Consider the following 20,376-nt stretch of genomic DNA (forward strand, 5'->3'; position numbering starts at 1 on the left):
CTTTTGTAGGATGCGGTCTTTTAGTTGCTATTCTGGCGTCTGTGTCCGTCGCGTTATGGGCTGAACACTGGGACGCGTTGGAGGGAGTGTGGCATTAGTAGGTATTCTATTCTATTACTTTCTAAATTTTTCAAATCACGCGCGCGGTTCCGAGGTCATATGACAGGAGGAAGGAACCGGAAGAAACCGCGGACCACTTCTTGCGATCGAAACCATGGCAACGGAACGCCGCCTCCGTGGACGCCGCGCACGCCGCGCCCATGAGCCCTACCGCTGGCTCATGAGACACGTGGTGCGATTTAGTGGCTCCGTCAAAGCGCGGCCTGCGCGCCGCAACGTGGGTATTGTGAGGTGACTTTTTGGCTCCAGAAGCATTTAAAAGCTCTCAGCTGCCTGCAGAATTTTGTGTAGTACATGGGTTACCATCGGCCAGTCATAGCGCGCTGACTTGAGGACCTTGCAGCGCACTTTTGCTTTCAACGCTGGGAATGAAGATCGCCGAGGCCCGTCGAGTGCTCAGCGTGTACACGTTCTCCTGCTGTTGTCTGTGAGAATTTCCCCGGTTCTTTGCGATGGAGGACATCCGAGTGATGCTGAACTTCGACGTGCCTTGCGTCCAGCGCAAGGTGAGTTCCCGGCGCCTGCACACGTGGCCTGCACCCGGCATGTGTCCAGTCAGCAGCAATTTCAGCCCCGTCGCTGCTCGCGCTGGGTTTTGTGCGCAGCTACAACGACACGCTGAACATTTATTTGCCTCCGCAAACGAGAAGTGCCGGTAATTTGGGACGTACAGTAAATTTCGCTCCCCTTGCTGCACGGTTCGCTTGTGAAGGCAAATAATTCTTAAGAGCCCCTCGCTGTTACTATTTCAGGGCACGTTTGTCAGACTGTTGTGCAACATAAGCGCCGACCACAAGAGCACTTCTGCACGAAATTATTTGGCAGAGGTAGCTTAACCCGCGTGTCGAAGTTAGTGCCAGCGTGCGAGAACGACTGCACCAGCTGACGTCGTTCTCGCTGCGGGATGCGAAACCTTTTATTTTTTTCATCGGTCCCATGAAAGGCCGGAACTTGAAATTGACGCTGTAAACGATTTATTATTTTACGCCACATCTCATTTAACTCGTTACTGACAATGGTATGAAGCGTCAGCTTGAAAATCTCGCGGAAAAGGGCGAGGTAACGGGTTGGACGACTCCGTCATCCTGTCTGTTGCTTCTCGGTGTTCCGTGTAATTTTCTAGCTGACGTTTATACGATCGGTACCAACAGGCTCACTTTCTTGCTTCCCTGCCTGCGGTCTTTTGTTTTGGTAGCAAAAGCAAACAATTGTTTGCAAAAATCCTTTCTCCCGCCAGCTGTCCATGCTTCGATCTGAAAGCATGTAGGGTTGGAGGCGCCAGGTACACAGCTGGAAATTTTCTACAAACTAGGAACCATAAACTTACGGCGCGTTTTACTCATTTACAAGTTACCCTTCCAGCTGTTCTGAACTGAATATTTGTTTCAACAAATTATGGAATCGCATTTTTAAGAATGTTGTGAACACAATTCACTTCATACTTCTGATTCATGCCAACGAGAAACTTTGGTTGAAGAGTTTCGAAGGGAGGCTATAGCAGATACATGTCAATAGGAAAGGCACAACCAACAGAGCCCTTGTGCCTTCTCCCTGTTTGTATGTGCTGTTTGTAATTGTGTTCAGTTGGACAAGCAACTAGACCCAGTTAACCAAATGCTTAATAAGGTCTAGTCTGCAATAATTGCTTGAAAGGCAACTAATTCTTCTGAAATGTTCACTTTTTGACTCTGTCCATTTGTTCACTGCTTTAGAAATAGCTTTATCACTATGTATCCAATGCAACTGCAGAGCCGTTGTTGGAAAAAAGTACAATTTATGCACTTGTCAAGATTGCTCAAATGTCATATTTTGGTACACACTAATGGTTTTCACCACTCTCTTGGTCAAGCTTTTTGGGGCACGAAAAGTAGAGTATGTGCATGATAGGATGTGGCTTCGAGGCCCAAGCCACTCACAAACAATCTTTCCGTGCACTTTACTGAAGTGTGGGGAGCACTGCACAGCATCTATTGCTGCATGGCTGGGTTAGTCTGCACTCAGCCTTATGCTAATAGTGCATTTGGCACTGTGTTTTGGCCACTGGCTGCAGTGTTGACAGCACAGGTGTAGGTCATCCAAATTTACCGTTGATACTTAATTCTCGATGTGCTGGTCAGCAAGTGAACAAGTTTATTGATTGGAAGGGCCGAGAGGTCAGCCTTAAAGAGGAATGTGTGGCCTGCTTTCTGCACTGGGGAAGAAGAGAAGGAAGTGGGTCGTTATGAGTGATGATGTGGTGAGAAGAGAGATGGGAATATATATACAGGCACATTCATTGGCAGGATGCAGCGATGGCATAGAGGTAGAGCATTTGCCTTGCGTGCAGGACGACCGGGGTTCGAATCCCGGGGCTCCGCTATTCTACGCCGGGTTTGCAAAAAAAAAAAAAAAGCGTGTTGATGGAATTGCATATCCAGGCCTGGGGTGCGGCCTGATCTCGCTGACCAGAACCGACTGTGCCCTCCCTCACCAGAACAGGATTTGGCCACCCTGGTATAGTACTTGGCCACAACTTTTTACCAACAAACCAATTAACCCTCGGCCCTCAGTCCCAAGTGGCTGCGGAGCAACTGACCAAGGCGGCGGTCAGACCTGTGACACAGCGGAGGATGCTAAGAATCAGGACAGGCCGCCATTGGAATCTGAACCTGGCAATGTTTAACGCTAGAACCTCATACAGTGAGGCTAGCCTAGAAGTACTGTTCCGAGGAAATAGCGGGCATTAAATAAGATGTCATAGGCCACAGTGAAGTTAGGAGGACAGGTGAGGCGTATCTAGTACTAAAGGGCGGGCACATACTGGGCTTTTGCGGATTAGCGATTAGATAAGAACTTGGTGTGGGACTCCTCATCAATAAGGATATAGCTGGCAACATAGAGGAGTTCTACAGTATTAACGAGAGGGTGGCAGCTATCGTAATTAAGCTCAATAAGAGGTACAAGCTGAAGGTGGTGTGGGCCTACGTGTCTACATCCAGCTAAGATTACCAGATCGTTTAAAGCTTTTATAAAGACGTGCAATCGGCAATGAGCAATGTAAAATCACAGTGCACTGTACTGACTGGCGACTTCAATGCGAAGGTAGGAAATAAGCAGGCTGGTGACCAAACAGTAGGCGACTCTGGGATAGGTTCTAGGAATAGCAGGGGAGAGTTATTAAAAGAGTTCGCAGATAGAAATAATTTACGCATCATGAATACCTTCTTCCACTAACGAGAGAACAGGAAGTGGACCTGAAAGATCCCTAATGGTGAGGCTAAAAATGAAATCCACTTCATACTATGCGCTCACCCTGGAATTGTATAGCCCCAATGGTGAGACTAAAAATGAAATCCACCTCATACTATGCGCTCACCCTGGCATTGTACAGGATGTGGAGGTCGTCGGAGAGATGCGGCCTAGCAACCACAGAATGGTAAGGTCTCAAATTAGCCTAGATTTGAAGAGGGAACGGAAGAAACTAGTGAAGCGGAAGCCCATTATTGAGTTAGTGGTAAGAGGGAAAGTGGAGGAATTCAGGATTTCACTCCGGAACTGAGGAAGATGATCTTAATGTTCAAACAATGAATGATAATCTCACTGCTATTATTACGGAGTGCGCCATAGAAGTAGGTGGTAGGATGGTTCGGCAGGATACCGGCAAGCTATCTCAGGAGACGAAAGATCTGATTAAATAGCGCCAAAGCATGAGTGTGTCTAGCCTTATAGACAAAATAGAACTAGTAAGTTAATAAATAAGCGCAAGGTAGCTGACATAAGGAAGCTTAATATGGAGAGAACCGAGCATGCTCTAAATAACGAAGGTAACCTAAAAGTGGCAAAGAGGAAACTAGGCATAGGCAAAAACCAGATATATGCTTTAACAGACAAGGAGGGCAATGGCATTAGCAATATGGATCAGATAGTTAAAGCAGCAGAAGAGTTCTGCTGAAATCTATACAGTAGCTAATGTAATCAGAACGTTAATGAGAACGGCAGTAGCGAACAGCAATGCGCCATCCCGTCAGTAACGTAAGAGGAAGTAAAGAAAACCTGAATGCAAAGGGGAAAAGCAGCTGGTGAGGATCAGGCAACAGCAGATGTGTTGAAGGATGGAGGGGAGATTGTGCTAGAAAAACTAGCCACCCTGTATATGCAATGCCTTATGACTTTGACCGTACTAGAAGCTTGGAAGAACGCTAATATTATCTTAATTCACAAGAAAGGAGGTGCCAAGGACTTGAAAAATTACAGGCCAATTAGCTTACTGTTCGTTGCCTACAAGGTATAAACTAAGCTAATTGCTAATAGAGTCAGGGCAACCTTAGACTTCAATCAACCAAATGATCAGGCAGGCTTTCGTAAAGGATATTCCACAACAGATCATATTCACACTATCAGTGAGGTGATAGAGAAAGGCGCACAATATAACCAACCCCTATATATAACCTTTATTGATTACAAGACAGCATCCATGCAGGCGTTGTGGGATCAGGGTGTAGAAGAGCCTTATGTGAAAATACTGGAAGATGTCTATAGCAACTGCTTGGCTACCATAGTTCTCCATAAAGTCAGCAATAAAATTGCAATAAGGAAGGGCGTCAGGCAGGGTATACGATCTCGCCAATGCTAATCATTGCCTCTTTACAGGAGATGTTCCGAGACCTGAATTGGGGAAAGTTAGGGATAAGAGTTAATGGAGAATACCTAAATAATCAGCAATTTCCTGATGACATTGCCTTGCTGAGTCACTCAGGAGTTGAATTGCAAAGCATGATCAATGAGTTAGACAGGCAGAGCAGAACAGTGGGTCCAAAAATTAACATGCAGAAAACCAAGGTAATGTTCAACAGTCTAGCAAGAGAACAGCAGTTCACAATTGGCAGCGACGTGCTGGAAGTGGTAAAGGAATGCGTCTACTTAGTGCAGGTAGTGACAGCTGATCCGGATCATGATAGTAAAATACCTAGAAGAATAAGAGTGTGGTGGAACGAAGTTGACAGGTTCTCTCAGATCATGAATGGCAGTTTCCCAATATCCCTCAAGAGAAAAGTATACAACAGCTGTATCTTGCCAATACTCATCTACAAGGCAGAAATGTGGAGGCTAAGAAAAAAGTTTGGCTTAATTTAAGAACAACGCAGGGAGCTATGGAAAGAAAAATGATAGGTGTAAAGAGACCGGAAGTGGGCAGAGTGGGTGAGGGAACAAATGCGGATTAATGACATCCTAGTTGAAATCAAGAGGAAGAAGTGGGCTTGGGCAGGGCATGTACTGTGAAGGTAAGATAACCGCTGTTCCTTAAGGGTGACGGAGTGGATTCCAAGAGAAGGCACGCGTAGCAGGGGGCAGCAGACAGTTAGGTGCGTGGATGAGATTAAGAAGTTTGTGGGCATATTGTCAGGACAGGGTTAATTGGACAGAGCGAATTAGAGAGACATGGGAGAGGCCTTTACCCCGCAATGGGTGTAGCCAGGATGATGATGATGATATGAAAAATTATTCTGTCAGTTCTATTCTTGCCAGGAAAGTTAGACGTCCAAAATTTGCAAAAGCACAAATATGCATAGCAAGCTAGCGATATGGCAACCATACGAAGTTAATGAGATGAAGAGATAAAACGTTTTGATACGATGAAGGGTTGTTTGGAGAGCCAAGTCGTTTTAGTCAAGAAAATGGATGGCAGTCTTACATCTTTGTGTATGCCTTTTACAAGGTTGAAAGCTGCATCAGTCTTATGAGTGCACAGGTTGCGTTGTCTGGTCTTGTGTGCGGCACTAATAAAAGGCGGAATGCAGCTGTTGATGCATTGCTTATGTGCTGCTGTGGTGGCTCAGTGGCTGTGGTTCTTAGCTGTTGACACGAAAGACGCAGTTTCGAACCCGGCCATGGCAGTCACATTTCGATGGAGGTGAAATGCTAGATGCCCATATACTGTGCAATTTCAGTGTATGTTAAATAACCCCAGGTGGTCTAAATTGCCCATAGCCCTCCACTACTGCGTCCCTCATAGCCCGAGTTGTTTTGGGACGTTAAACCCCATAAAACCGTAAAACCAAACCACGCATTGCCAATACTTACAGCTGATTTCAGGCTGTCAAATTGTGTGGAAAAACTTTGCTGTGTAATGTGAGCGCATGATTGTGGCGGCGTGAAAAAAAAAGACAAAAACTTGCTGTCTCAAGCTATTCTCTAAAAGCTTGAAGCGTGTAGATTAAGTATTTATTGTTGGCTTAACCAACAAACATGGCTTGATTAAAACCATGTTGGTAAATGAGGGAACCAAAGCATGTCCTGGTTTAGGGCTTTATTAGTATTTTTTTTTTTTTGCAACGTTGGCTCGTTCATGTGGGAAAGTTCACAAGACGAGTACACCTGGGATACACCTGGCTTTTTGCAGGTGCGTATTCAGCAGCTTGGCAGTGCTGTTCGTGGTTTAGGTTGCTGCGTTACGTGGCTGTCATCTGTGCGCATGTGTTCCACAGAGCACACTGGGAACTCATATCAGGATCAGCTAGTCAGCGGCATTTTCATCAGTGTTCCTCTGCACTCTGTTATGGAAGCCTAAATCACCTGCTCGCCTAAACAGAAGCAGGTGATGCTGAAGAGTCGTATCACATGACCAATGTGGTTTATGCGGTTTGTGAAGGGCTAATGCAGCTTTGAAGTAAAAAATGGCCAAAAAACTCGTTTTTTCTTAAAATGGTTGTATCTGCTTGTATGGCTTGTTTCTTAAGCTGTCCGGAAAGTTTCATTTCTGAAATTGACCGGGTAGTAGTCTAAAAACTTTGTTTCGTGAACTGCAGCAGCTCTGCATCAAGTGCTCCAATAATGGCCACTTTTCTCATGTTACTATCTGCCTAGATACTCAGTGTAAGCTGGTTTCTTTACGACTGTTTCATCTATCTTGCCTTGTTTGTTTTTTTGCACTCCTAGGACCATAGTGCAGGTCAAGACATTCTTTGTCTTTCAAATTTGTAAATTTTAATTTCTTGTAAGTAATCTTCTTTTCACTGTAGATATGCTGTCGGACACTGCATTGCAAAAAAATTCGAAACAAAAATTTGTGCTTTGCAAAAAAAATAAAAATAAAAAATGTCCTGACCTGTAGCATTCCAGTAGAAACACAGTGAATGTTAGACCAGGCTTCTTTCACATTTTCTTAATTCTACAGTCTTGTCAGAAGATGTAAGGGGAAAACATATATTATAAAACAATTCGTTGGAGATGAAGCAGTGAACTTTGTTGAGAGTAGTCATAAAATTATTTCAATGTGTTCAAAGACTTCCATATAAGTACATAAAAACAAACTTTTTGCTGAAAGCTGCATCCCCCTTTAAACAACAAGTATGCTGTTGAAGGGTCATTGACATTGTGCACTTCTCTCTGCTGTATAGTTATCACCTTAGTTTGTTCCACAACTTCCACAGTGTTGTGCATAGTTGTAGCTCCTTGCACAGAGGTGGTGTGTGCCAGGGTGCTTTCAGTTGGCATGGCTTGGTGAATGCAGGCGGTACACAAGCTACTCCAGCAGATTGGCCACCATCTGAAACCAGGAGACCCTCCGTTGTCGGCAGAGACTGCTAAGGTGAGCTTTGCACGTGCAGGGCTGGCGTGCTCTCTGGAATCGGATAATGCTGATAGTCAGCGTTAAGAAGCGAAGCATCGCAGCACAGTGAAGGGGAGGGAGGTGCAGCAGCAGAATGTACACTGCTGAAGGCAGAAGTGGTACACACTGTGAGGTTTGGGCGACTCGCTGGTCTTGCGACACCTTTCGGCGTTTTTTTCAGTGAGCAGCACCGCAGGTTGAAATGAGCAAAATCTAGATAAATGGACAAATGATTATTCCCGGCTCGGTGGCTCAGTGGTTATGGCGCTCGGCTACTGACCTGAAAGAGGCGGGTTCGATCCTGGCCGCGGCACTTGCATTTCAATGAAGGTGAAATGCTAGAGGCCCATGTACCGTGCGATGCCAGTGTACGTTAAAGAACCCCAGGTGGTCGAAATTATTCAGAGCTCTCCACAAGGCATCGCTCATAGCCTGAGTTGGTTTGGGACGTTAAACCCTCATATACCAAACCAAACAGGTTTCCGTGAAACTCTCAGTTCCAGTAATTTTGTGATGATGAGAGAAAAAACTGTCAGTCTGTGCCTACATCTTCATAGGCAGGGCCAACTAAGGGTCATGCTACAGTGCACTTCTTGTAGCACTTGCAAAATAAGGTGTCCTGTATTCTGAAGGGTTGGTCTGGAGAATTTAGTTTTGCACCAGGAGAAGACTTTTTGCCAATGCTTGTAATCTTTCTTTATTCCTGATAAAGTTCCTGATTGCTTGTGCGATATAAAATAAGAAATTAAAGCCAGGTTAAAGTCAAGCTTGATTAAGCATGTTTATTTAACTTCATTCTAGTACCAGTGTGAGGGTTCGGCTGAGTGGGTTGTCAATGTTAAAATTTGAAGGGCAACAAACACACGGGCACAAAGGAGACAAAACACCAGTACAAGTACACGAGCGTTGCTTCTACTGAACAGTTCGTTTGCATGCATAAGGTTTTGAACAGAAAATATGGTGGAATGAAGGAAAGGCATTATGATTGTTAACATTGCAATTGCAAAACTGAATCCAAACGACTGAAAAATAAACAACTTGGTGGCCTTCTAATCAGATTTTTAAAGAAAATTTGGTAGTATTTAGAAGTTGTCCCCCCCCACCCCTCCCAAAATTTCAAAAGAGCCCAAAAATTTTGGAAGTAGGCTCACTGCAGAAAATGAATTGAGGCAGATTATTGGGGATTGGTAGGCGGTAAGTGGAGATTAATGGGTGGATTGACGTCGGTTAGTGGGTGGGGTTAGTATAATCCCATATAATAATCCAGTGGAAGGTACACCAACACTGTAGTCCTCAGAATTTCAAATTTGTTAGTGCTGATGATGTCATGGCCCCCTCGGCCAATCGGAATTTCATTACGCAGAAACCCAGTAGTTTTTCCATGACGACAACCTAAGTGGAGCGCTATAACATTAGTAACTCAAAAGGGGGAAAAAAAAAAACAAATAAATCTGTCTCATGTGTTCTGGTGCAGGGTGGCCTCCCTCAGGAAGTGGAGCTGCTGGTGGAGCAGTGTGGTGAACAGGCTGAGTGCTGCGAGGCCCTGGTCTCCTTAGTGGTGGCTGGCCAGCTGGAGTGGCGCTATGCCCTGGGGCAGCTGCTGGGAGCCTGCACGGCCGCCACCCGGTCAGTGCTGCTGCTCTGCTGCGGTCGTTAGAGGAAGATGGGAGCCCCTGACAAAAGCTAACGAAGCGGCTGCCAGTGGCATTTTTTTGTCACTTGTTCTTTGTTTTTGTGATTGATGCACTGTTGGTAGGCCGCGTCCAAGGTTTTACTTCTCTGCATACGCGATAACACTGAGAAGTTGCATGGAGGTTCATGCAGGGCATGTTGGTGCTCTGTTGGCCCACACATAAGATTGATGTGGTAAATCTGTGTCACATATCACGGATGCTCTTGTTTGCCAGCCACGTTTCTCCTTTTGTTATAATTTAAGTGCTGAGTGTGCTGATGGAGTTTGTATTGCAAATAATGCTAGTGAAATTATATATTTCTCATAGTCTGCGATCAGTATGCTGGCAATGTCACTCCTTCACTTGTCTCAAAACTCCGTTTATCTCTAGACTTTTATGTGTCTTTACAGCTTTGAGCTAACGAATACTTCCTGGTCTGGGCTACAGTTGTGCATTAATTTATATTCTTGCTGAGCTTGAGGGAAGGGCCAGCAAACTGCCAACATGTTCCATTTCCTAGGCCGAGTGCCTGTACCTAAGAGAGCTTTTTTTGTTCTTACTTGTACTTTTTCACATTGCCACAGGCACCCAAGCGGAGCAGTGGCGGCTGTTGGTCGCCTGCTGACGCTGCACATGCAGGGGGAACTCGAGGCAGGCCCCTACCACTGCCCCTTTGCCCTCAGGTGGGCCCCCTTCCAATGGGGTGTAAGGCATGTCATCTGGCAGGCAGACAAGCGAGCAAAGGCGCGTCGATGGAAAACTATTTATTGGACAAACTTGCACACGCTGATTGAGAATGACTTGCCAACTTTTATTAGTTCAACATTGCTTAATGCATCTGTTTCCTTTCACTTTGATTTTCCTGAAAGTTTAACGAGTCCCCACCTTTTTCTATGGAGAATAAAGTTAGGGTATTTTGTACACAAAATTTAAGATACTCAGTTTTCGTTCAAAAACATGGTTTATGGCTCATGGGTTTAATGTTCCAAAATGACATAGGTAATGAGGGACACCGTAATGGTGGACTCCGGATGATTTCGGCCACTCAGCGTCGTTCATCACGGACTGACATTGCACAGTACATGGGACTCTAGCATTTCGCCTCCATCTAAATGCGACTGCTGTAGCCAGGATTAAACCCGTGTCTTTTGGCTCAGCAGCCAAGCACCATAACCACTGAACCACTGTGGCGGCTCCTAACAAACTTGAAAAACATAATAACTGCCAGTGGGTAGGTTGCCACTGTTGCCTCTTTCACTAAATGCAGCACCTGTGTGCCAGCAGACATGGGCAGCCATGATGAAAAAAAAAAGCATCATTTAAGTGCAGGATGACTGAAAGGACGAGGGCAGCTAGGGAGGCGTTGCTGAGGTTTTAAAAAAAGGCACCGCAATAACTTTTTGCACTAAACCCGTGCCTTGTTGTGAAAACTGTCAGGCAGCAGGTAGCTACTCTTTTGGGTGCACATCTGACTAGTCATCTACTCTTGCAGATGTGAACTCAGCTCATGATTAGCTGCTGCAGTCTCTGGCCTTCACAACATTGCAAAGTTTTAGTGAGACAGGAGCCTTGGCGTTAACCCCGTAGCAGACATATTTTTTTTTCTTCGAAAATGGTGCCAAAATTGTCATAGTACCCTTGTTGAAAACGTGCTTTGGACAAGGCCTTCTGGCCTTAAACCGGACACAGAGTGTCAGAAAACACATGCCAAGCTTTACTCCTCAGGAGCCATAAATGAGAGCTGGCTTATAATGCACCTGGCTCATCCTAGTCCACTGCGGGATAATGACAGGGACGTTCAAGAACCAAGGCCCATCTGGGCTAATAGTGCTGCACCATACTGCCTGATGGCAGTATGGCGCAAGCTATGCAGACCGTAGTGATACTGTGGCAGGATTGTTGTCTATTTGGGTGCACATGGCTATAGGAAATTGTTGGGAAATAAAAGTTTGATAGACTACATATCTGAAATGCATCCTTTAATGCAAACTTAGGCAAAACCAGGCTGCTTTTACGTGTAGTACTGGTCCCAAATTAGGAAAAGTTGGCTGCACCTCTCGCAAAGGGAACAGCATTTGAGCGCTGCATATTTGGCGGCAATGTCTTCTGCTTTCACGAAGCTCTGGTGGCTTTGTGTAGCTTTTAGCCGAAGAGACCATCCAGTTGTCTTCTGGAAATTAAGAAAGATGTAAAAGATGTAAAGATGTGATGATGTAATACGCACGTACCAGGGCATGCCTGCTTATGGTTTGCCAGTGGCAGTTGGCTCGCACTTCCTGCCTTCTCTGTGGTGGAGGCCATTGGCCGCTTGGGATAAGGCATGAGGTGAGGCCCTGGGACCAACCAGAGCGCATTGGGTGGGAGTGAAAAGGCTTCTCGGTTTCTGCCTAAACGAGAGACTAAGTTTAAATTGAGGCTGAGAAGTGTGCAGAAGTAAAAGAAATTTTGTTCTGGGATGTTCTAGGTACTGGAGGAGCAGTCCAACTGTGTGGCCTCAAATTGGGTCATGCACAGTACTTCGTGGCACACTTGGCCTTTATGGCTGCATGTGGTGTTGCAGGCAGATGGAAAGCACGTGGCATGCTGTGCTGGGATGAACTGTCTCAGGTAATGGGGAGTGGTGCCCTGTACCACTGGAACTTCCTCATTGGCTGCAGGTGCCTCTCAGTAGTGATAAGGTGGCCACTCTTTAATTTCCTTGGGAGCCAGGGATGAAAGAAGAGTGTGCAATAGAAAAAATACTGATGCTTTCCGCCTTCTTCCAGGCAGTGTTGGCAAGAGGAGTGTTTTGTGGTTCTGCGACCCCATCCCTGATCGTACCTCCCTCGCTCACCTGAACCACCTTCCTGACACACCCACCTGCCACGGTGGATTAGCGGCTTTAGTGTTTGGCTGTTGATCCCAAGGTGTCAGGATCGAATTCCTGCACGACAGCTGTGTTTTGGTGGAGGCGAAGTGCAAAAGATAGCCATCTGCTGTGCGATGTCGCCACACGTTAAACAACGCCAGTTGGTCTTAATTGATCCAGAGCCCTTTACAACAAGGTGTCGCTCATAGCTCATGTGTTACTTGGGGCATAATACCCTGCATATATACATCTTCTTGAATGCAGGAGTTTTTAGTTGTGGCTCACTGAATTGATAGGGCACTTTATTCCAGAGAGAGAGACCCTCATCCAGCTCCAGCTCTAAAAGATGCAATGTCTGCATCATTTGGACTGGGGCAGATGGAACCGCTAATCCTAATACATATGGGTGATCTGGGGCAGAGGGCCCACAGTGGCTGATGTGAAGCTGGCATGTAGAAAGGTGAGCTGGGCCATCGGGGGATCATCCTTGTCCCCTGTGTACAGGAGCCACCCCTTGGTGCTGGTGCTCCGTGAGCGTCCGGACTGCTGGGATGCTGTGCTGCAGGCCACCCAAGAGGCCCTGCACACCTGCTCAGGGTAGGCCGCACCATTATAGACTGTGAGCTGGCCAGGGCCCGTGTTCCTGATGCACCGCTGTGTGGCTCTGTTTCCACTCTCAAGTTGCCACTGGTGCACAGCCCCTGACCCGTTTGTTGCACACGTGCAGTGCAGGATTCAGTGGTGACGGAGGGAAAAAGGGTCACTGTGCTGAACTTGCCAAAAAATATTATGTAGGTATTAACTGATGAATGATAGGTGTGACGTTAAGAGACCGGAAGCGGGCAGAGTGGGTGAGGGAACAAACACGGGTTAATGGCATCCTAGTCGAAATCAAGAGAAAGAAATGGGCTTGGGCAGGGCATGTACTGCGAAGGCAAGATAACCGCTGGTCCGTAAGGGTAACGGAGTGGATTCCATGAGAAAGGAAGCTTAGCAGGAGGTGGCAGAAGGTTAGGTGGGCAGATGAGATTAGAAAGTTTGCAGGCATAGGGTGGACGCAGCTGGCAAAGGATAGGGTTAATTGGAGAGACATGGGAGAGGCCTTTGCCCTGCAGTGGGTGTAGTCAAGCTGATGGTGATGACGACGAACTGTAGAACCCCGCTGTAGTAAACACGTTTAATTAAAAACTCGGATGTGCTAAAGTGAAACTGCTCCCATTTCACCTTCTGTAGACTGTACATTTTTTTTTGGTTATAGGAAAGATTTTTTTTAAAGAAACGGCTGTAGTAAAGAGCATCTGGCTGCGGCGACATACTATCAGCAAGAAATGAAATGCGAACAAGACAAGCGAGCCACAAACAGCAAATTAAGATGCTCTCAGCGAGAGAAAGCTCAATACTAGTGGCTGGTAATTTCACTTTGAAAGAGCGAAGACTCTTCTTCCGAGGGGTTTATTAACTTCGTTTGTATTTCCTCTCCCAGAGCTAATATGTTGGTGTTTTTATGTTGCCACCTCAGTTTTCTCGTTCGTGTTTCATTCGTTGGTGATAGTACTTCCCAGATGGATGGACGGAAAGTTGGAGCGGGCAGTGGTTGTTGCCACTATGCTCAGTTTTTTTTCTTTATTTTTGTTTACTCTGCTGTAAGTTGTTAATACAATTCGCCATTTCCTTTAAAAAAACGTCTTCCTACACTTTAAAACTTATGTCACCTCTCTGCTTTTGTGCCAGCAATGCTCCAATCGCTTTTTGCTAATTTCCACCGCAGATTTATTTACATGACTATTGTTATCTCTAAACCCTAAGGCCCCAGGAAGAATGTCTGTGCCTGCATCGACGTCGGGATGGATACCATCGCATTTTAGGATGAGGTGTTCTATTGTTTGTACAGATTTACCACACACAGCACATGTTTCATCTTCTTCGTTAAATTTTTTTCTGTAGCTGCGCGTTCTAAGACACCCTAACCTAGCTTCAAAGAGGAGGGCACTGCCTCTTGAGTTATCATAAAACGTTTCCTTCCTGATCTGCCTTTTCCAGAATCGATATAGTTCTACACTATGCTTCTCTTCCATTGAATCTATCCAATTTTTACCTTCGACGTTTTTAACCTGTCGTTTAATGCTCTTTCTTTCTCCTTCCTCGTCTCTGGCAAACTTACTGGCCAGCTTTCTAGTTCGTTTCCACCACAGTGTGTCGACACTTTTTCTGTACAGGTATTTAAATACCTTAGCTGCCCACCTGTAATCGTCCAGTTTCCTGAGGCGTTCTTCGTATAGTGTTTTACTCTGAGCTTCCCTTGCTTCGAACGATGCCCAGCCCATATCCTCCTGTGCTGTCTCGTTTGTGCTTTTCCCGTAGGCACCTAGTGCAGATCTTCCGACAGTAAGCCCCGGCACCATTATTCCTTTCCAAATAGCTTTGAGGACTTCATACCTGTTGTACCCCCACAATGCCCTATGTTGCATTATCCCGGCATTTCTTCCCCCTTTTGCTTTGAGAGACTGTTCGTGCTTTTCTGTGTACATATGCCTGTTGTTTACCCATACCCCGAGATATTTGTATTCGGCCACTCGGGGTATTTCATGGCCTTGTATTGTAAGCTCCTGATCAGTTGTGCCATTGAAAACCATCACACCTGACTTAGTTGCGCTAAAACTGAAACCTAGACTGTCTCCTTCGTCTCCACAGCAATTCACCAAAGTTTGCAAATCTTCCTGGCTATCTGCTAACAGTACAATATCGTCTGCATACATTAAACCCGGTAGTCGTTGCTCAACAACCTTTCCGCGTAATGTGTATGACAGATCATAACCTAGATTGCTTCCTTGTAGCCTTCTTTCCATACTTATCATATAAAACATGAACAGCAGCGGTGATAGAGGACAACCTTGCCTTAATCCTTTGTGTATCTGGACAGTTGTTGTACTCTTTATTCCTTCCCATGTTATTTCAACTTCATTTTCTCGATATATTTGCTGTAGAAAATTAATTACTTCATGACTGACACTTTCACCTTTTAATTTGTTCCACAGGAGTTCCCTGTTCACGTTGTCGTATGCACCGCTTATGTCCAAGAAGGCTAAATACAGAGGTCTGTTTTCTGCCTTAGCTATTTCTATGCACTGGGTAAGCATGAACAGGCAATCATCTAAGCGCCTACCACTTCTGAACCCGTTCTGAAGTTCTCCGAGTATTCTATTACTTTCTACCCATGACTGCATTTTTATTTTCACTGCCTGCATCGCCAGCCTGTATGTAACTGATGTTATCGTAATCGGTCGGAAGGATTTTATGTTCGTCTTATTGCCTTTTCCTTTATAAATCAAATTCATTTTACTCTGTATCCAGCTGTGCAGAATTTGCTGATTCGTTATGACTGCCTCCAATACTTTTATCAGCGTTTCCTTGCCTCTTCGGCCAAGTTCATTAATTAGCTTGATTGGAATTTCGTCGATCCCTGCTGACGTACATCTTGGAATATTTGCTTCCGCCTTTTTCCAGTCAAGATTCGTCAGTTCCACGCTGTTTACTATTGTGCGTTCCTGTGTTGCTCCCTCATTTGGGGTGATAACTCTATCGTCTTTCTTAAATGACTCAGCTATAACTGATGAAATGTAGTTCACAGCGTCATCTCCCTCTAAACATTTTCCTTCGGCATCGTGAATCTGTTCCTGCTTTTTGTGATTCGCTTTGCCCAGCCAGCTTATATGGTCCCAGAATTTTCTTGGCCCCCCCTTTAGTTGCATCGCGAACTTCAGCCAACCAGCGATCAGAGGACTGCTTTATTTTAGCCTGGACGAGGACCTGCACTTGCTGTTTCTTTTGTCGATAAGATTCCCATTTTCGGCCTATTTCCTCTTCAGATAACTGCGCCCTCTTTGCTTCTCTGTGTTCCCGTGATGCCAACCGTCGTTGTTCGATGGCCTCCGTAATTTTCTTATTCCACCAACTTCGTGGCTTCCTCTTTCCTCTCCAGTGGTTTACTCCTTTTACTTGTTTTATTTTTGTACTAATGAGGAGTTCTAACTTATTATAATCCCACTTTTCCATGGGATGTGTCTCTATTGCTTCCTCTATGCATGCCACTATTTGTGCTATTTGTTCGTCATTTAATTTTGCATACTCTTTTTGACTCCCCTTCATTTCTGTTTTGAGCAGGGCTCCAAACTGTAGACTAATACGCTTATGATCACTACCGAGGCTGTACTTCCCCTCTTCGTCTATTTCCATCATTGCGAGCTTGCTATACATCCCCCGCAAGATTAAGCAGTAGTCAATGGTCGTTTGCCTGTTACGGGATTCCCACGTGATTTGTCCTTCACACTTAGTTTCTCTATATACAATAACCGCGGAATGAGGGCAACGCGGCTCGCGGGAGGCCGAAATTCGGAGACAAATGGATACCAAAAACGATAAAACGGTGCTTTTTTGAGATAGCTTCACCACCAAGCTCGGAAGATCTGAGGCGAAGCCAACTTCTTGAACGCTCTGGGGCCGTGACGCAAAGCAGGCAGCGCGCACGAAAAAGAAAAAAAAAGCTGGCTGTGAACGCAGCAAGAAGGGGGCGCGGGTCGCTGAGGATGAAAAGACTAAACATGCAGTGAAGAGTAGGGCAGGGAAGAGCAGGGCGAAGATTCGCAGCACGGCCGCGCGAAGCAGCTGCAAGAAACGGAGGCGCGGTCGCACTCCATGAGCGGTACCTCCGCGCCTCGTCTCTGTCGCGCAGGTTTCTTAACTGTTGCCTCTTAACGATGCTGAGGCTGCGGTAAATGACTCCGTGTTCACGCAAAAATTTGGTTTCCACATGCAATCAAACTTCTATTCGTAGCTACATTGTATTTGTGAAAATGCGGTACTTCCACAAGACGTAAACAAAATCGAAAACTTTGTAACATGAGATAAGATAACTGAAAATAAATAATTACCACATACGTGGATGATTAAATTAGAATGTAAGTTATTTCTGAGTGTTCCATTTATGAACCAACACCGTGTTTAGTAAGTAGCCAATTAGTTACCAACAACTGATATAGTCATCATCATCAGCCTGACTATGCCCACTGCAGGGCAAAGGCCTCTCCCATGTCTCTGCAATCAACCCTGTCCTTTGCCAGCTGCGCCCACCCTGTCAGTGGAAAATTCTTAATCTCATCAGCCCACCTAACCTTCTGCCGCCCCCTGCTATGCTTGCCTTCTCTTGGAATCCACTCCGTTACCCTCAAGGACCAGCGGTTATCTCACCTTCGCATTACATGCCCTGCACAAGGCCATTTCTCCCTCTTGATTTCGGCTAGACCCTTATATGATAAATATTTTTGCTGGTCCAAGTCACTTTACTATAGAGGGGTTCTGCTGTACTGTGTGCAATTAAAGAGACACTGAGGGCAACTCCGTTCCAATATTCTTCGCAGTAAAAATTTATTCTCAGCTCTTCCTAGAAGTGTTGACCAGACAAGGGAAGGGAAAGAGGGGCTCGTTATGACGTACGTGACGGAAGCCAAAAAGTCACAAAAACCAAGGAGCATAGGGGATGTATTTTTTAAGATTAATTTGTGGGGGTTCATCAATGGGAGATTAATAAAAGCAGAAGCAAAAGCAACCACATGTCACCAGTGGGATCCGAACCCACAAAATCCGAATTTCGCGTCCGGTGCTCTACCAACTGAGCTACGGCGACAGCTGTCCAATATTTTGCTTTCGGGGTTATTTATGTATAGTGTAAGCAGTTTTTGTGGTTTTTGTTTTTTTTACTTCCCAGCTTTTCTCTCTAAATTAAGTTTTTTTTTTAGTGTTTAGATCGTTTTCTTTTTTTTGTATTGGCCTTAAGCCCGGTAAAGCGTTGCTGGTCCGGGCTCCCTCCCTCTTTCATTTATGTTTTTTTTGTATTTTTCTGGGAGGACCAATAAAAGGGTAAAAGGGCCTCCGTCATGCATGGCAATGTTGACGTTTGTCCTGCAGCAAAAGACACATTAATTGCTGAGAAAAATAGATTTGACAATCTTCTCGCCAGTCAGTTCGAACTTCTGATATCTTTACCAAAAAGGACTGGTTGCCGTCGCTTTGAAGTGAATGGCGGTGAATAGTGGCATGCCTGATCCACACTAAAAAATGGTGTCGACGCAAATATTATACTTGTGAAACCAGCTGGTGATGGTGACACTGGTATTTTGTTCCTTGGTCTTTTCAACCTAATGAAAGTTGATTTATGGTAAGAATTGCCTTTTTGTGATTACAGTGTGGTACCTTATCAATATGGGTCACCTTCCATTTGTTTTTAGTGTCCCTTTAGAGGGGAATACTGGACTGTCAGGTAGACTGATAGGTTAATGTCATAGGTTAAGCAAGTAAGCCATTTTTTCCGAAAACAAAACTTTTATGTGCTGAAAAGTTGCGCTAAAGCAAGTGCACAAGGCACCACCACTTGCAGATTTGTACAGCGGTGATGTGACATATTTATGAGCTCCCTCGAGGACCACAATTGTGCTGTCAATGGGCAATTACCATCATAATATGGGAAGTGTGGCAAGAAGCATAGCCAAGAGCGCGAAGAGTCTCATAATTAAAACAGCACAATACAGAGGAGGGAAAGTAAGGTTAGACACAAAATCGAGCAATGAATCTTTTGCCTCACATCCTGCGCACTCAGGCTGTGTGTGGCCATTGTACATAGCGAGTTCAGAACTGCAAGCTCTCAATGGCTTTCACGCTCTTGCTGGGCGACCGGTAAAGCAGTTTCATTCTGACTTGAGTCGCTAAATTGGCTACTCTGTGCAGGCTACAAGCATTCCGAAATTGCAGAGCGTGTTTCTTTTTATTCTTTTAGAATGCTGTCATGCAGACATATGCATGCATGCACACTGTCAACATGTGAAGCGCATGGTCTTCCTTGTTTCCTGTGCAGTGGAAACGGGCATATGAGAAATATTTGAGAAGAAGCACATTTCTATACTGCAACCTCTCATTTGGCCCATTAAAGAATAACTTTCCCAGTGCGGGTAATCATACATGTAGTACATGAGGCACTGGCACACAAGGCAGGATTTTAGTGCCTTTCATTCGAGAGATGTGACATGCAACTTAATTGCTTTAAGGTATACGTGCTTCCGAGAGAAAAACATTGATCAAGATTATAAGTGCATTCTAGAACATACCCTGATTCTTTTCTACTTACAATCCACAGGAAGCAAGTGTGTAAATTGTGATGACCACGGCAGAGTCAATCCCAAGGGTCGTAGTGATAATTGACAGCACACTGCATCATTTAATAAGCAATACACGTGCAATTTCGACTCAGACGTGGTGTTGAATTAAATATGTCATTGTATCACTTGTTGCTCGCATGGTTTTGAGGATCACTCAAAAGGACAGCACACAGTGCACCAAAGGCCACAAGCTCATGTCGTTGTCGCTGTTGTATGCATGCGTGGGCGCGACAGACAGCTTGTTCTGCAGTCTGAGGCTACCTTTGATAACTTCACGTAGTTTCTTTTGCATACAATGAACAGGAAGTGCCGATGTGACCCAGGCTGCTTAGCAATGCTTTAGGCGGCGAGTAGCATTCGTCACCATCATTTTTGGATAACAAATTGTGCCGTTTCTGTTAATGCAAGTGGTCACTGAACATACATCAAGGTAAAATGATTTGAAATCAGGTATTTTTCACATCAGAGAAATCAGGGTCAATCTGCGAGAAACATTGGTCCTGTGCAATGTCAGCAATCCGGCTGTCAAGTGTTGCCCACGTGGGCGATTGCATCGATGCTTCCTACCGAGTTGTCACTAGTGCCATGTAAACAAGCAAAGGTACAACCATTACAAAAGTAAAGAGAACAGTTAATATAAGTAAAGTGCTGCTTGCATTTTATGTCATGCAGAAGAGGAGCACTAGGCATTTGTACGCAGCAGTGTAAGCAAGAGAAATGGAGTGCAGTCGTCTTCATCGATGCATTCCTGGGGAAGTTTCACTCTCATGCGGTAAATGTTCACTGGTGTGCTATTATCTTCAAGCATTCATTTTATTTCATGCACTCACTTACACGAGCTGTTTGCTTAACAAGCAGCTTAAAAAATCCACAGGTATCGAAATCAACAGCCACAGAACTGAAGCAGTCGCAGGGCGCAGCGGTCGGCAGGACAAAGCAATG

At 45.2% G+C, this 20,376-nt stretch overlaps 1 protein-coding gene across 1 annotated transcript in view; it reads left to right on the forward strand.

Annotated features, from left to right (window-relative positions):
- The first annotated feature begins 289 nt into the window (after positions 1-289).
- The window catches only part of LOC144121831 (focadhesin), a 283,349-nt gene continuing 263,262 nt past the window's right edge, over positions 290-20,376 (forward strand). The window contains exons 1-5 of the mRNA XM_077655244.1: positions 290-626; positions 7,610-7,687; positions 9,183-9,334; positions 9,966-10,064; positions 12,734-12,826. Of these exons, the coding sequence (XP_077511370.1) occupies positions 573-626; positions 7,610-7,687; positions 9,183-9,334; positions 9,966-10,064; positions 12,734-12,826 (476 nt within the window). The 5' untranslated portion in view covers positions 290-572. The remainder of the gene's footprint in view (positions 627-7,609; positions 7,688-9,182; positions 9,335-9,965; positions 10,065-12,733; positions 12,827-20,376) is intronic.

Source organism: Amblyomma americanum, chromosome 2 (assembly GCF_052857255.1).
Source record: "Amblyomma americanum isolate KBUSLIRL-KWMA chromosome 2, ASM5285725v1, whole genome shotgun sequence".
NCBI lineage: Eukaryota > Metazoa > Arthropoda > Arachnida > Ixodida > Ixodidae > Amblyomma > Amblyomma americanum.